At 39.2% G+C, this 18,250-nt stretch overlaps 1 protein-coding gene across 2 annotated transcripts in view; it reads left to right on the plus strand.

Moving 5' to 3' along the window:
- LOC127377764 (kazrin-like) overlaps positions 1 to 18,250 on the plus strand; it is a 163,111-nt gene that overhangs the window by 16,810 nt on the left and 128,051 nt on the right. For both annotated transcript variants that reach the window (XM_051425942.1, XM_051425943.1), the window contains exon 2: positions 4,023 to 4,180. In XM_051425942.1, coding sequence (XP_051281902.1) covers positions 4,023 to 4,180 — 158 coding nt within the window. The remainder of the gene's footprint in view (positions 1 to 4,022; positions 4,181 to 18,250) is intronic.

Raw genomic sequence — 18,250 nt, forward strand, 5'->3', positions numbered from 1 at the left:
AGCTTTCAGGTTTGCTGAAGGCAAGCTGCAGGTGAAATCTATTTCAGTTTTCAGATGAAGACACAGAATGACAATCCCTGTAGTTTGTTATATTTCTGCATTCTTATCCTTGGCAGCAATGTCACTGCATTGCCCTGTCTGTCACAGTGATATATTGGTTACTTTGGAAACACAGAATTTGTGATTGAAAGTAACCAAGTTTACATCGTAAATGTTTTATGCGGCCAATATCAGTTAAAGCTTGTAAAATGTTACACTATGCTATAATGCTTGTTTTTATAGTGCCTGACCTGAGGGAGCAGCTCAGGCCTCCAAAGCCCCTGCTTCTATTAGTATTGATGAACTATATGATCTATAATGTGCTGAAATCTATAATTAATAATTGTTTGGTCTGTTGCTGATGAAAGTGCAGCACGTAGAGATACGTGTTCATGTGTGTATATGATTATTGTCCTGAATTGATTTTTGTTGACACATGGAAGAAACAGGTTTTATAAACTGTATTGATTTTGTGCTTCATTAAACGGGCTCATAGTTTGTCTGTGAAATGATGCGTGTTGTTTCCAAACCATTTGGTTGTACGTTGTCACTTCAACCGCTTAATGATCGCGTTATTGGCGTCTGGAGTGGACAACCGATATTTTATGTTGAATATCAAGGGTGGGTAAAAGGTTACTGTGTGTGTGCGCATGCATGATTGTTGTACTACAGCAAAATATCTATATTGATTTCAGTGCGTAGTGTAGCTTTCATGATCAATGGCTATTAATTAAAATTTGATCAATGACGTTTACACTACAGTGACACTTTGTCTAATCTGTTGTTAGCTAATATATCGAAAGCCCATTGATGTGCTAAATTCATTTATTTTGTGATTACATTTCAATTCATGACATACGCTTAGTGGTCACTTTATTACAGCAGGTACACCTGTAAAATCTGATGTATTAATTACATAGGCTGTGGTTTGCAGTGGTGTGAATAAGATTGAGAGTAGCTGCAACTAAAAATTGTTTTCTTAATTAATTTATCCACTGGTATTTTTCTTGATAATTCAATTCATCTTTTGGTCTAAAAAGATATTATATTCATGGTCATACAAGCACATATTCACATTTTATAAGTGAAGTATCTTTTTTTACTTTAAAAAACAATTGTTTATCCATGGATCTTCTGTTAATCAACTAATCAGTTAATTTCACCTCTAATTGATATGTTTCTAATGTTTTGCCCACCACAAAAAAAATGTCAAGCTTGAGGGGGGAAGAATATTAGAAACACATTTCAATTTAATGTGTCCATTTCAACACCACTGCAAACTACACTGCCAGTTTATTAGATTCACTTAGATAAAAATAATGCAGTCTGATACATAAGTTCCTTCATAAAGGTTATAATGTTCAGTTGTTGAAATAGTTTTAGAGAGGTTTTGATTGAACTTTCATTTAATGATTTTGAAGGCTGTAGTTTGTGGTGCTGTTGAACTGTTTTGCGTGACTGAGGTGAGGCTGTTTAATTATTTTGATCATGTATATTTTTATCAATGAGGGTAGGCTGAATAACAGATACGCCTCTCTGTTTAATGAGGTACAGGGAAATACGCAGATATGCAGTTTAACTATTACCTCACTAAAACAGCTTGAACAAAACCTGAACATTATATCCTTCATGAAGGTGAGATTTATTATACTGTTGTATTAGATTACATTAGAATGAATAGATAGATAGATAGATAGATAGATAGATAGATAGATAATTAGACTAGCTTTATATAGGTGTACCTAATTAACTGTCAACTGAGTTTACAGCCTGAATAATAAACATATATTTAAATCAATACCTCTCTGACAGTGTCAATCAAAAGAGGACATTTCTTTGTAAAGGTAGAATTTATGGCCGAGCTGTTGTATTAGATTTCATTCAATTTTACACCGAAAGTGGCCACTGAGCCCAACTCTGATGGAAATCAATGTTACCACAAAGTGTCTTACATGCCTCTAGGCAGTTAGAGTGCAGACAAGTGAACAAGCTCTTAAAAAATTACCCATAAGCTTACAATCCACCGATCTTATCTACTTCTCCAGAGCCAAATTTACATTCTGACATTGCTCCTGCTTTCTTTCTCTGGCATCAAATTATTTCCCATACAAACCAAAACCAATTAAGTGTCTGTATTCTCAGGATATGAACAGGAAAGATCAATATTGCACAATTTTTTAACCACAAGTGCCTGCATGTTCATTAATTGACCAGTAGAGGGCACTAGGAGTAAGCGGCTGAAATCACATCTGCCAAAGCTCGACTGGAGAAGAGGCTTTATACATAATTGCTAATGTGTGTTTGTGTGGTTTCCACTTCAGTCGAAATATGCTGAAATTAGCAGGAAGTAGAAATGAGGTCTTTTCCCTTTAGAATCAATCACAATTACATATATACTACTAATAATAAAATGTGTAAGAACAGACTCTTGCTCACCAGCTTACTGTAGTCTATCTACTTATGTGTAGACAGCGTGTGGAGTGGTGAACTGGCCGCAGTGTCTCTGAACTCGGGCGGCAATCAGCTCACTCACGTATTCAAACATCTGACGTCTGCTCAACTCTCACCTCGAGGGGACACAGTCTTCCTCTCCAGCCCCCTCTTTCCCCTCTTATCTCTGCCGCCTTCGGTGCCGACTTGTCAAATTTCCTACTCAAAGCTTGTTTGCTTGGAAATGTCAGCCACGGTGAAAGAATTTTTTGGTTATGTAACACATTAATCTATGCTCTCTCTTTTTTTTTTGCGTGGGCTTTTGTGTGTGAAAGAGGCTTTATATTTTCATCCTGAAAAGACCCTTTCCAGATTCTTGGCCCTGAAATCATCCTTCTCTGTATGGATTTAACAGGTTGGGTTTCTTTATTTGGCAGAAATGTGCCAGTGCATTATTCTCGCAGAACACAAGATATTTAATGGGTCAGAGTCTGTATCGGATGACCTCTGGACATAAGGTCAATCCTTGATCACTGCGCCTCTGTCTCCCTTTACAACTGACAAAGCTGTGAGTTGGAGGTTTTAGCAAAGTTTAAATGCCGGGAAGATGGATAATGAGACATTAGGGGTTACTGTAGCAGCTCATGAAAAATACAAAAGATACTTATGCTAAAAAGGCAAAAAAATATGGAAATTGCTTTTTCTCCAACTCTCTCATTTATCCAACATTTCTACCATGTGGGTGGCCTCGGAAATAGTTGTGTTGACCTTTCAAAGACTAAGGAGGATTAATGGTAAATGGAAGAGGTTTGAGGAAGTCTGTGTGTGTGTGTGTGTGTGTGTGTGTGTGTGTGTGTGTGTGTGTGTGTGTGTGTGTGTGTGTGTGTGTGTGTGTGTGTGTGTGTGTGAGAAGAGGAAATACAGTAGGGCTGGCTAGTTTTTAATGTGGAAGCTTAGCTGGGGAGGAAACCTGAAAGGAGAGGTTGGCCAGGGACACACAAAGGCAAGAACAGGGAAACAAAAACAGGATGGCTCTCAGGCCTACATGGAACATTCTGGACCAGAAAGGGCGCTGACAGAGAAAGTCGGTGACAGTGTGACAGTAGGAAACCGTGTTCTTCCACTGGGTTATCTCTGTAGTTCCTGCTCAGTAAGAGGCTGGCAGTATATTCACAAAGGAAGAAGAAATGTGTGTGTGTGTGTGTGTGTGTGTGTGTGTGTGTGTGTGTGTGTGTGTGTCTGTGTGTGTCTGTGTGTGTGTGTATATAGTGGTGCTTTGGTATTGAAAGCATTTTATGATCTACTTAAACCTGCCTGCACTCTGATAGAGAGGACATAAAACGAGACGTAATTTTTACTCTTTAATTATCTTTTTGTAATGCCATCTTTTTCCTGGAGGATCAAGAAGAAGAAGAAGAAGAAGTGCAGTTAAAGTTAAAGTCACCAGATTAATGACTGATATGTTTTAATCACCACGTCAAAATCCAAACAGAGGAAATGCTCTGTGTTAACAGCCTATTTGTGATCACATTTATTTTTGTGTCTCCCTCTAGCTGTGCAATCTCTGAACAGCCTGAATGACCAGATTGCAAGCTTCATGGTGACTGGACCCAAGCCCCTCGAGCAGGAGGAGCATGCCTTCCGTCCTCCCGAGAAGGAGACGCTGCAGAAGTCCATGACCCTGATGAGGCACCTCCTTGTGGATGCACAGGTACAAGAAACAATTAGCTCACAAGAAGGCAGGTGGGGTTAGAGAAAGATAAACTCATCTTCAAGAAAATAGTTGGTATTTATTTCGACTTAGAGTCTTTTTATGTATTAATATTTTTTCTTTTTATGAACATTCTTCTCTTTAATACACCTTACCTCAGAATAATAAGGTTATATATTTAACTCCCCTGCCCTGTAAGTGTCAGTGTCAACTCCTATATCAGTCTACATGAGCCTCATGTTTTACCTGTAAGACAAGATGAGATATCCACACAGTCAGATAAAGTAAAAATGTGAAACTCATAGTTCAGTTATAGAATCGTAGCGCACCACGGAGCATCTCTCCTGTCGGGCTCCTGACAGCACTGTCAGCCAAAGAGTCAATCACAGTGGACGGCAGTAGAGGCAGTTGTACCACCGTCTGATTGGTTTATCCAACTTCACTGACGCAAGTCATGCTGCCCTGCCTCACGCTGTCCGGCACCATTCTGCCTTTTCTATCACCCTTCTCCGCTTAAATAAGTTTGTTTTTGTGGTTTGTGGTCATTTTGAAACGTATAACTTTGAAAGTTTGTGGAGTTTACAGCCTGCCATGCTGCTGCTCTGGCCTTGCTCTGTGTATAAAGACACAAGTGCATTGATTCTTCTCAACTGATGACTGTAACGTACGATATTTTCACAATAACTGCCTCAGAAAATATGTGCCACGCTATACGTTAGTACACAATTATCATCATTAGTATTATCAGTTACAATGACTGCAACAAACTGTTCCTCAACGTTTTTTATACATTGTGTGTATGTGTAGTCCATCTTGTCTTGTCGCTGTTTGGAGGGAATTTCTCTCCCTATTTAAAAGTGTGTTGTTGCTTCAGTGCAGCCTTGGCAAACCTGAGTTACCTCAATGAACTGTATTCTGCAGTTTTTTTCCTCATCTGCTTATCTTTTGTGCGCTTTATATGAATACATTTCTCTTATTTACTTTTTGTGTGCAGTGCTTTTGTTGCACTTGCAGTGGCATAGTGAGTATGCGCTCTCCACCGCTCTCTGTCATGCCTCTGACCCGGAGCTAAGCCCCACAGCCCCTCACACACACTCACTTATGTCAGGCCCCCTGAGCCGGGGAAGTTTGTGTTTGTGTTTCTTTATGATCTCAGATCGGGGTCAGTGCATGTGTGTTTGTAAGCCAGAGGTTAACGAACAGGCAGACAATGCAGGTGTAGCCAGGAGCCGTGTTTCCTCCTTTGGCAGCCACTTTGCATCTACATTTTTCACAAACTGCATCCCATCCACGATGACAATCACTATTCAAAGTAATCACACACTGCTGATTTTAATTTCTTTTTTGGGGGGATGGAGATTGGTGGGATTGGGGGATGGAGATTTGCTTCTCTCTGAGATTTTTTCCACTGGATTTTTGTGACTATGTGAGGCAGTCGAGGAGGAAAGGACATTCACAGGTGAGATTCTCTGTCCAGTTGCATTTAAAAAAAAAAAAAAGAAAAAAACACTAATACACTAGAATTCAATAATATAGATGGCCAATTTTCATTCCACGGTACACTGTGAAACTGGTATAATGCCACTGCAATGCCACTGACCACTCAAATTAACCCCATTTTAGGGGGCAGCTCAAAACATTTTCACCAAAATGAATTAAATTGAATGAAACCGTTGTAATCAGTGATGGTGGTGAAGTGAATGAGTGCAGTGCTTTTGTTTAGAGTTCAGCTTTGGCGAACTTTAATATACAAATTTGCACTGTTTGACCATTGACCACCACAATTGCTATCCCTGCTTGAATTTTGGTTTGTTAAAAAGATTTCTGAAGTGACCTAAATCCTGCAGATGACCAAGCGATTTGACTGTATGAATACAATATGCTATATATGTACAATTATTACGTTTGTGAACTGATGAGTCAATCAGCTGAAACTGAATCAGCAACAATTTAGATAACTGATCAAACATTCAAGTCAGTTGCTCGTTCCAGCTTAACAAATTTAAAGATGTACTGCCTTTCTCTGTTTCATGTCAGTGAAAATTGGTTGCTTTTATGTTTTGGTCTTTTGGTAAAGATATGTAATTTCTTGACTTCACCTTGGGTAAGTTGAGATTGACATTTTTTTCTTAATTATTATGATTATTTGCTTGCTAAAAATAGAAAATAACTAAGGGATAATCAGTTTGATAATCCCTTTACATTTCTGGATAATGTGATCTTGGAGAACAAAGGTCAAAAAAAGATGCTTGGAATTTGTAAAATCACAACAGAGAAAACCCTAATTTGTGCCAATACCTGGCAGACTTGTAGTGTAGGAGTAGACTTCATGCTTCATTTTGTACCAGTGCAAATTGTTTGTGAAGACACAGAATGCTATTTGTGAGCTGCTTCGCCAAAGGGCCTCAGATGAAATGAAAATATTGACTGTGTGTAATACGGGTGCAACAACAAGGTTATATTTCCTCCATCAGAGTCAATTGCCACTTAAATTCTCACAGAACTACTGAATACGTAGTGTTAGAAAGTATTCTAACATTTGATTTGTTTTTTCTTGTTCCAAGTCCTCTTATTCGGAGATGACCCCATTGTCCTCAAAAATGAATTTTCTGGGGCATCAATCACCCAAGTAAGCAGCTGTGAGAATGTTTGAGGATTGATGTTTGCGGACTGCTAGCGTGGCAGCTTTTACTAATAAATGAATTTGCTGAACCATTACTGTTGTGTCAAATAGAGACAATGGGGACATGACATTATTGGCACCCTCTCTCCTACATGTACTTCTCTCCCTCCGCTTTCTCCTCTTGTTTCGCTCGTGTTCTTGCTGATAATTTCACATAACCTTTGTGAGGGAAGAGGAGGAAGAAGAGGAGATGAGAGCCTGGATTCCTACGAGCTCCAATTAGGGGAGGGAGGATGCAGCCAGCTGGAGTGGCAATGTCAAGAGTGTGATTGAGCTATTTGCGATTCAATACGCATATGCTTGTTGTGTTCATTTGTTACAGTGTCATTTGTGCTGAAAAATTGACTGTACGAGCTACAATGTAACAGATGTTGTTGAATAATAATGGTCATGAACTCTAATCTACAAAGTTGCAAGGCTTTAAGTGCTTGCTGGTTCCCTCTCTATTTGACCATCATTGTATATCATCATTTATTTTTTAAAACTAAAAACAAAGTGTATGTACATAGCATATCAGTCTCTTTGATTCTCAAAGTCTCTCATTTTCTATTTCTCTCTGAGGCTTAAAAGCGTTTTTTAATGCACCAAGCCCAAGGAAAATCTACCTGCATGCAAGGACAGGAGACGTGGAGACTACTGAGTGACTGCTGACTGGCACTGCACACGCCTTTCTCCTCCTTTTTTCATTCTATTACTTTATCTCCCCTTCTCCCTCTAAAAGACAAGTAGCCATCGCTCTTTCAAAAACACTGCAGACTGTGTCTTGTTAATTTACTTGCGGCCCAGGTTCTTCTTATTCTGTCAGCACTCTTTTGAACGGTGTTCTTTTTGTTTTAGTCATTGTACAAGTAAAAAGTCTGTCAGTAAGGATTGCTGTCCATTTTGGTCTCCTCAGAACAAGAAGCTCCATGCAGTATATAGTGGCTGATGTCAGTATAGAGACTATACTGTGTAACATTCTGTAAATTGTCCAACCTCTGGTATGGAAAGGATGGTGATGACAGAACCGAAAACATTCATGTACAAAATATAAGATGATTAAGTAGTAATTTTAGGTTTTCTGTATTCAAGAAAAGAAATGTAATGATAACTACTGTCACATTTAAATGGTGTGTTTAATAATAAAATAAAACATTTGAAATAGAGGCACATATGGGTGGCTAGTATTGTTTTAAAATTGAAAAAAATATTATAGCAAAATTTAGATGACTAAGATGTCATATTTGGCTAAAATAATGAATAAGTTAAAAAAAAACTATGTTGCATAAGATCACAATGGAGAATTGGAAAAAACAATCAACAGATGACACATTTGATCCTTTATTACATGATATGATTTATATTGTTTTTTTTTTTTGTTGTGGCCCCAAATCCACTTATTATTATGTATGCTATAGGCACGATGAGTAATGAATCTGCCTCTGTATTTTGTTTTGCTACCACCTTGACGGGTCCCATAGCTGAGAAAAACAGTGACTTAATGAAGTCTTTTTCAACTTTCAACACCTTTTTTTTACATATCATTAGAACATGGCAATTTTAACAAACTACTACTATTGTCCTACAAGCGACAGCCCACTGAAGAGCAGCTTGCTGCAGATCTTTCTTTTCCTCCAACGGCCCATCTGCTACGTATCCTGCAATCAAGCTGGGAGGAGATTGGCTGCTGAGCTTTTGCCGACGACCCTCCCTCTATCTCCCCTTCCCCGTGCTGTACCCGGCTGTGACCACATTAGCTGTGCTGTCACTCATCAGTGGGGGTGAGTCGGGGGAGAGAAAGGGAGAGTTTAAGGACGGGGGGGGGGGACGTAGACACAGTTTGAAGGGCCAGTAAAGGTGACTTTGACAGTGACTGAGTGCAGACACTGATAAATAAGATCTCTCTGACTTCCTCCGACCTCCACTCTGCTCTAATCGTCAGCGTAGAGCTGCAGACACGTCTGTCACTCCTACAGATAAAGCAAAGCAGAGTCAAACACACAGTTTGAGCTAAAAACAATGAATATAGAAACATATCTGGTCAATAGTCAGTGTAATGAAATTATCACAAAAAGCCAGTGATTGTGAGCCTTTCGTAATATGTATCGAACACAGAGCAAATCAATATTGCTAGCATTGCCGGCTATTCTGAGAGAATCAATATTGCACGGCTGTAAAGGTTACAAACTTAGCTTCGTCATTAGGAACCGTAGATTTACAAAGTTTGAACTCTGTGACATGGATACAGTATTATTTAAATGTTATAAGGGAGTAATTAGATGATAATGATAATGGTGACTTAAACCTTTTCATATTAACAACAGGTCAAATGACAATGTGTAATGTAAAAAAGGTCTCTCCCTCAGGCAGTTATCACCCAACTCAGCAGTTACCAGCACCTCTGTGGAGCATTTTAGCATTATGCTCACTGATTTTGGTGTTATGGCTCTCCACTTGTTTTGGTGCAGTCTCACTGCTCTCGCCAACCTCATTTCAAGTGCTAAAGTTGCTCCATGTCTGCTGGATGTGTAAATTAAAATGTCAATGTTGTATTTACTGCTTGTTCTATTGCCCCAAAGTGACCAAAAAACAGTTTATACTTATACAGTATATACTTACTTATTAAAAGACAGCATATATCCTAAAGTAATAATCGCTATCTACAATTAGTATAAACTGGATATCAGCAGTATCAAATCAAATGTCTATCCTGGAAGTGTCTGAATTAATATTTCAACACAAAGGACTGACTTCCACATATATTAGCCAATAGTGCTGGACCTGTGCCCAGGGTCATGGAAGAGTGCAGGCTGCCCACAGTCTCAAAGGACTGGGGGGAGGTGCTGTAGAGGGAGCGAGTGTGTGATGGGTCTGGCTGGGTCAGTCTGTCCCTCTCCGACTGGGGCCTCAGCTGGCCCTCCAGAGTATGGTTCTTACCCATGCATAATACATCACCTTGGTCCCATCTGCCCTCTCAACCCTTCCGCTGACTCCACCAGGCCTGTCTAATAGGCCCTGCTTCACTAAGAGCCAGCCAGATATGCTGCCATGTGCTACTATGGTGATGGCTTATTGTGGCTCAGCTCAATCCCAGAGTGTGACAAATGAGAATGGAAATTGGGTAATTTGGTTCAAAGAGAGTTTTGTCTTCATCTACTGTTGGAAAGAGCCGGAGTGTTTCCTGGGTTTTTACTCTGCTGTCAAAACATCCGCCAGTATTTTCAAAATACTAGAATTAGCTCACCCAAGTTCACGGCTTCATTGTGTTGTTTGAATTTGAAAATGATTCTTTCACTTCAAAGGCAGCACGCTCGAACTTGAGGTTGCGTGTTTAAAAAGTCTCTGTCATTTCCACATTTTCAATTAGTTTCTTCTTAGTTCTGTTTGCGTTTTTTCCTCAAAGTTACAGTTTAAAGGCCGTTCTAGGGCCGGGCATTAGAGATTAGCACTATAAATGCTGTGATACATTGGATAATTATTATGCAATTCTCTGTGTATACTGTATCGGTCCCTATCAAATACACATTAAATGGAATAAAATGAAATAATTGCCCGATCTCTGGTAATGGTATTTGCAGTGATGGTACTTATAAAGACAAGGTCAAACTCTTGTCATTTTTAATGCTGCTGCTGTCAAGAGTATTGGACATAATGAAATTCCTGCAGATATCTCATTCATTGACTGGATAGTGTCCAGAAGGAATAGCTAAAGTGATGTATTTTACTATTTATCTGCTACTTGCGATCTTTTTCTTTTTTTGGGGGGCCACACAAAAATTGAATTGTCGATGCGAGATGTATGATATTACTCCAATGGCTGGTGGACTTGTATGTTGAGCAGATTGAAAATGATGGCTTATCTTGTAAGGAATAAATTGAAAACCATTTCATTATAGGAATACAGTTCTGAATGTTGCCTGCAGAGAAAGGAGCTCTATCATAGTGAAACAGTAGTGGTATGGGAATTGTCATGAGTCAGTATAAAAGCATAGTGTAGGAAACTGTATCCTTCGACTTGAACTCTGATAATCAGTGAGGGAAGTCAAACGTTATCATTTGCTGCAAAAATGTATAACAAATGGATCAAAATGCATCTTTATACTTTGTCATTGTGCAGTTCAACATTTGTTTTCTGAAAGAGATTTAAAGAACTTTGTCTGAGTTTTACACAGAAGTAAACACATTAGATTTCAAACACAGAATCCTCTTTCCACATCAATATTTGCCCCATAAAAATCCTTTTTGAACAGGTGGAATCTGAGGAGCCCAGGTGAACCGTGCCAATAAACAGTACGACAAAGAGAGGAACCGCAAGCAGTGAGCTTTGGTCACTGGCTGATGTCGGCTTTTTACCTTTACTGTGAATCTTTCACTCCTTCATGCTCCCCGTGTGTTACCAGCCATTTAAACCAACCATTTTCTTAAAAAAATGGCAAGGAGCTGCATTAAAGAAATACAGTGTAGGATTTAAGTAATAGATCCATGAATTTAAAGGCCCATCAGATACCAAAACAGTGCACAGCACTAATAAAGGCTCAATATAAAGCTAAGCATTTCTATCCTCTCACACTGATTGCCAGGTAAACAGCAGAATTACCCCATGAGGGCATTGCTTTTTATGTTTATGTTCACATCTTTAAATATTGCTGACCTGAAACTGAATTTCTAAAAAGCATGATATTCCAATATTTTGGTTACATCCACCACTATTACCAGTTTAAAGTAAATTCACATTATAAAGAGTTATACTTCTTGTATGAAAGATTCTAATGATTAATTATCACTACTACATTGCCTGACTATTTTCTGTTACCTGACATGAATCGCAATTAGTTCTCTGAGCTTTTGACTAAATACGCACTTTCTGCAATTTGCTTCGAACATCAGAGTGAGAGTAAACATTGCCAAGTCTCCGCAACAACATGAAGTGGCTGAGCTGCCATAAACTGTGTCAACAGACAACAGTTAGAGAATAATTAGACATAGGGCACATACTGTATTAAATATATACAGTAGAGTCTAACTGATAAATCTGCAGGGACTATACAGTGCTGATAATAGCTTAGCTATGACATCACTATCAGCATATATGTCAGCCAATGAGTAACAAGGAAGGATTCCCACCAGAGCGTACCGACAAATGTATTTATCTAGTGCAAAATGTCCTGCTTAGCACATCACAATTTCTCCATATTACATATACACAGTATTCACACATAAACATATATACACCTATATGTATATTAAAAACATTTGTGACAGTAAGACAACAGTGCAATTGAGTAGAGTGCAAAAGGATGCTGGAATAAATGTGTGCAGGTTATTTTTATGTACAAGAGGTAGGTGGATATGATATGATATACAGTATTTTCAACATGAACAGCATGGATTGATGTGTTTTGAGTGATGATATTTATGGTAACTGAACATCAATAATGAAAAAATAATAATTAATTTGCAGGTACAGTGGGTAGTTTGAGTCACAGGGTTATTGCACAGGGATTATTCCTGACACTGTGTTTGGCGTTAACTGTTCATCACACTGATGGCCTGTGGGTAGAAACTGCCCCTGTGTCTGTGTTATATGTTATATCCACTATTACTCCAAATGGATTTGAGTAACAGTGTCTTTCGTGGTGTTTTTGTTGTTGAAAAAGAGCTGTTTATTATTCTGAATCATTGTTCCACTTTGTTAATTTGAAGTAGTTGTGTAAAATATGAATCATGTTTTGGGTATTTGTGGCCGTGTTTGCACATCGTGTTGTGCTAACATCTTTGGAAATCTTAAGTCAGTAAATACTTTCCCACAGCAGAAGTCCGTGGGGACACAGAGTCTTTCCACTCACCTTACATCTAAAGACCCATTACATGGAATAAATAATGGCATGTTCCAACTAGCTCTGCAGCGAAAACTGAAAATGACTAGTCTATTGATTCGGGAGGTGTGCTCAACAGAGCGAGGGAGAGAGCTGATGATTGTGCAAGCCATACTCTCAACAAGCTTTAACCCTTTCCATCAGAGGTCAAGGTCTGGCTCTAACAAAGACATACACAAGCTGTGGGAATAACAACTCAACATGGTTAATAGTCGGCATTGATCCTGAATGCAATGCCTCAGAGATTCTATGACTACCAACCCTCTCAACACAGCTGCAGCAGTGACGAAGTGTCCTTTCCAGTCCCCTGGGATCAGGAAAGATGAATGTGCATCCTTCAAGGTGAAATGTAAGCGTGAGGTCAGATTTTAGCAAACAGGCTAAGTAAAGACATTTAACCCAAAACACATTGTGGATTAGGCAGCGGTTTGAAACACCAGGACATGTCCTCCTCGAATCAGTAGTGTTTGATTTAGGTATTGAGTGAGAAGTCCGCATCAGCTTGATCTGGCTGCATTGAGTGGTTGTGAACCTCGTGGGATTTTCTGCAAAGACATACAGGTCCATTGCTAGGTTATAAATTGTTACAGATAAAGGGGGATTATAATAACTAAAGCAAATAACCACATTTAGTGTATCCACTACAATGCAAGCTATTAAGTTGCTTGTGTTTACAGACTGTTGAAAACCTTTGCCTTTTGATACAGATTCATCATTACTATTATCAGACCCATCCTTTGTATTTCCTGCAGGCTGTTAAGGGGTATTATATGCTATTAGACCTATCAGACTGTCTAACAATGCATTTATTGTTGTGTTGAATGACCCTGAATATGGCACCCAAGGGAAATTGAATCAGCTCAATAACTTATGCTTTTGGGTGTTGAATAAAAATATTTGCATAATTGGCCAAGTCATACCTAGGTTGCTAGGCAACCTGGCATGTCTGACAGGCACTGTCACAGACAGCCATGTTCATGGTTGAATCTGTGTTTTGGTAATTTTGTTTTCATCTTTGTTTTTATTGGCTTGACATGGAAGAAAGAACCCTTTATCTCAAGGGTGTCTGTGCTCTGGCATTGCATATTGATTTGATTTTATTCATTTGTCTTTTTTTTAAGGTTCTTTGACCTGTGCCAGCTCACCCGAGCCACTTACAGTAGTAGTCATGGTTAAACTTAAACAACCCCAAACTAAGAGAAGGGTGCTGCTCGATGATTCAGCTAGTAGCCTGCTGGTTAAAGGGGCCAAGTGACCTTCATTTACATGTGGAGGATGGTTTTATCCCAGCGAGGCCAGGTCACATCAGATACAATACTCTACTAATCTAACTTGCTCATACATTGATGCAGTCAAAGTGGAAAACACAGTAGACTGGACTGCTGCCTCAGGTGTGTGTTTGTGTGTGCACATCAGGCAGTCCGTTACTAAGGAAACAGGCCATCAGGAGATAATTTTGATCATATAAACAGGAGATATAGGCAGAGAGAGGTAATAGCCCCAGCTTGTTTATATGTCAGTCCCTGGCCACTTGCTCTGTCTTTTTGCTCCCTGTTTCCTCCTTGTGTTAGTTTTCTTCATATTACCTTGCAGAACCAGCCATCTCCCAAGATCAAAAGCTTTGGCCTCAATTTCAGAATGGGGTATCAGAGCTATATTGGGCTGCCTCTGACGCAGATGTGCTGTGCCCATAGCTACACTATTTAGTGGATGTAAACTCATGACCCTCAGGTGTACCTCTAGGTCTCATGTGTGCAAACATGCACATGGAGTCACTGCTGCATCTATTTCTGTAACCTGCAACAAGTAAACTGCCCCACAGATGACTGCTCTGACCTTATCTTTGCCTTTGTGCCGCCCAAAATTAACTTTTACTTTGCATCTAACTGTGCAGCATAGTACCCCTGGTAATAGCAGGCCGTATCAAGGTTGCAAGACTCTAGAAAGTAAATCAATCTAATGATAGTGGGAGGTTGTGTAGGTGTGATTTTAAAGTTCGAAATCTACATTATGAGTGAGGTGGCTCATAACAATAGCTCTGCGCTGTGTGTTCAGATTTGACTAAGACAATGAGTGCAAATTTTGATGCAACTTGCAACAATTGGGGACTAAGGGTGTTAAAGGACTTTAATTGCCTCCATGAGCTGTGTGTCACAGCCTCTGCTGCTGCTGCATCTGCTGTTGATAAGTGGGCCAAATGTAGGCCAAACTACTAACTAACTTCCAGTTGTTGTTCAGGCAGCTTTGAAACGAAAACGAAAACAAAAAGTAAATCAAGGAAAATTAAATAGATCAATAGAAATGATTTACCTAAAACTGTATTGATCCATCCTTCAATTGCTTGTTCAGGGTCACTAGGCGCCACTGTTGTCAACCTGGTGACTTACTTGCTAGATTTAGCGACTTTCTTAAGACTTGATTTTAGTTATCTTGAAGCACCTATAGTGACAAATGTAGAATCTTGTTGGTTTTGAAGAGACTTTGTATCACTTTGATGGAGGTCTTTACACCAATATGTAGCAATGTGGTGACATACAAATGAGCATTTTTAGGACGCTTCAGCTATTTCACATTATACAAAAAGTATCCCAGCATGCATTAGGCGAGAGGCAGGCTACATCCTGGACAGGCCACCAGTCTGTTAGGCTAACAAATACAGACAGATGCAACATTCAGAGACACAATCGCAGCTGGGGCCCACTGAGAAAAGTGTATGATCGTATTTCAGGTCAGACAGAGAAGAATCAATAAGATCCTGATGAACTGTACTTTCCTCCCTTCTGCCAAACATGCTACTGTGATTGGTCTCATGATGTTGGATTCATGGACAAATACATTTCCCCCTCATATCAGATATTTCTGCTTTTAAACATAATGGAAATTGTTTAGCCTGAAGCTGCTCATTTCATGTGGGTCTTGATGGAGAAAACTAACAGAGTAGGAGCCCCGCTTTGGACTATGCTGATTGAAAGATGATAAAACGTTTTTGAAATAAATGGTGAAGGTGAGGAGAAGGGGCGTCATGTTGCAGACACATATCACTTCAGAAAACACAGCTAGGCGAGTCAGCAGGAGTTGACAAATAGAACAATCATACTGGCCTAATCCATTATTTGAAAAGCACTGGTGCTGTCATCAAAGCCCTCTTGTCACTTTGGATTATTCTTTCTTGAATGAGGTTTAAAGGAATCAATAAAACGAAAGTGAACTTAACAATACCCCGCTCAGCAGTGTTTAGTTTTGGAATAATCACTTTTTCAGTGGCTCATAGTGGAAAAATAATCAAGGGTTGTATTATCTTTGGAATCATTAACATGTTGTGCTCAAGCATGAATTGAGGCCAGCCATCTCCATTTCAACAGTTTTGAAGAATTTATCTGTGTAGTGCAGCTGTGGGAAAAGCTTATTGGATCTTGTTGAAGCCTTGCGATAAGAATACCCAGTGCAACACTTGGACTTTGGGTTATAATTGTCTTAAATTGATTTAGATTTTTTTCTTTTGCGTAGATTGAGATTTTCTCCAATACAACCTGTCTGTTGAAACAACAAGCTAGCCAGTGTTGAAGGCATTCATGACACAAAAAAGTATTGTATCTTCAGGGACTAAGCTCATGATTGCTAAATAATCTTGTTGGTAAGATTTTATAGTCTTCAACCATAAAGAGGGGTGAATTAATTAGAATTCCATTCCTCACAACACATCCATCCACACAAAAACACAGAGTATATCTTTATAAAAGATGGAGGAATCTAATTGAATTGCTCTGTGTGCTACTTCTGTATGCTCATCCAATCGTACACAGATCCAAGACACTGTACGACTTATATCACTAATGCAGATTCTTCTCAGTTGCAAGACTCCAAGGTCAAGGGCGGTACACTGAATGGTGGTAATCCTCGTGGTAAATCAGCCATCCATCCGAAAAAGAAAAAGAAATTAAACAGCTATAGCGTATATGCACTGCAGTATAGTCTTACTTTAATAACAGATGCTTCTAAAATTTAATTTCAACTGTGCAACTGCCACATTCCTGACAAATTACAAGTTACAAGTTATAATAAGTTACAATCATACTCTCAGAAATATTTAAGAGTGCCTGCTCTTATTGGCATATTTGTCTGTCAAGCCTCTCCTCCCTAAATATGACACAAAAATAACACTCAAGGCAAGAGCAAAAAGCAGAGGACCAAAATTGCACACTCCAGAAAGGTAAATGGTGCCCTTATACACACGTGGTCCATGCTCTTCTGTTCACTTTTCTTGTGTCTTGGACTTTGGTCAGGAAAAATTCTGTTAGTATTATGCCTAACTTAGAGTGATATCAGTCTCGTCTTTGATCTTGGTCAGCGATTACAGTCTGTAAAAGTAGACAGGATGGATCCTTGTGGTTAAATACCAGAGTAAATGGGATTAGGTTTTGGTTTCCCATGAGATCTACTGAGCCTACAAAACTGACACTCAGGATGAACACAGTGCTGCCCGAGTAATAGATAACAGCACTTTTCCTTTGCTCATACTGCCGTTGTATGTGCTTTCTAATTTCAGTGAGGCATTTTCAAAGGACTTACCTGGACAGAAGACTGGATTTGCATAAAAGTATACTTGCCATGGCTTTAATTGATTTCTAAAAACCTGGGCAGAACAATGAATTCACATATTTTATTGAAGGACTTTAGTGAGGGCTGCTGCTCTGTGCCTCTCACGTTACCACAGGCAAACCAGACTGACCATACTTTGCATTTCAGTTCAGTGAGCTCTGCGTCTGACCTACGGATAGGATAGGATATCCACTGCTTATTAAATTGGGTACATTGAGGGCAAGAAAATACAATGGCTTATCCTTTTTTGTCAAGAAGAACCATAGCTGCGTTTCAGAGTTTCTAAAGGTTATTCCATGACCATGAAATAAAAGGAAGGTTGTAATAGGTTCTGGTTCCTCTGAAGTGTGAAATGGTACATGTATTCGCCATGAACTTGCAGGACATTCAGTTAAGTACATTTGTTGCACCCAATGAACTGAACAATTACAGTCTTATCATGCTGATGCAGTCTAATAAGAGTCTACATCTTTGTATGTTTCTCCAAAAAAGCTTTGGCGGTGATTGTTTTTGATGGTTGGACAGTGTCATTGATGTATGTTAGCTAAAATTGAAAACTCATGTTAACCTTGTGTATGACCAAGGTAAAAGACCCTCCCACATCGTTATAGCCACCATGTGTACAATTATTCAGTTGCTGGTAAAAAAAAAAAAAGCATGCTTTCTCAAATGGTGGGTTGCGACCCAAAAAACGTCTGGAGGGGTCTCTAAAAAACTAAACTAAACTAAAAGCTTAGCTATCTATTTTGACAGGAAAGCAGGAAATGTAACATTTTATATGTGTTTTACAAACCTTTTTGAAAAGTAAATCTGCTTGGTTTGAATTCTATAAAAGTGGGTTGTGAGTCAATGACCATGGGAAAACGTAGGTCCCAAGGTGAGTTCGAGAACCACAGGTATAAAGAATGACATTGTGGCAGACAGTGACAGAGA

Source organism: Dicentrarchus labrax, unplaced genomic scaffold, assembly GCF_905237075.1.
Source record: "Dicentrarchus labrax unplaced genomic scaffold, dlabrax2021, whole genome shotgun sequence".
Classification (NCBI taxonomy): Eukaryota; Metazoa; Chordata; class Actinopteri; family Moronidae; genus Dicentrarchus; species Dicentrarchus labrax.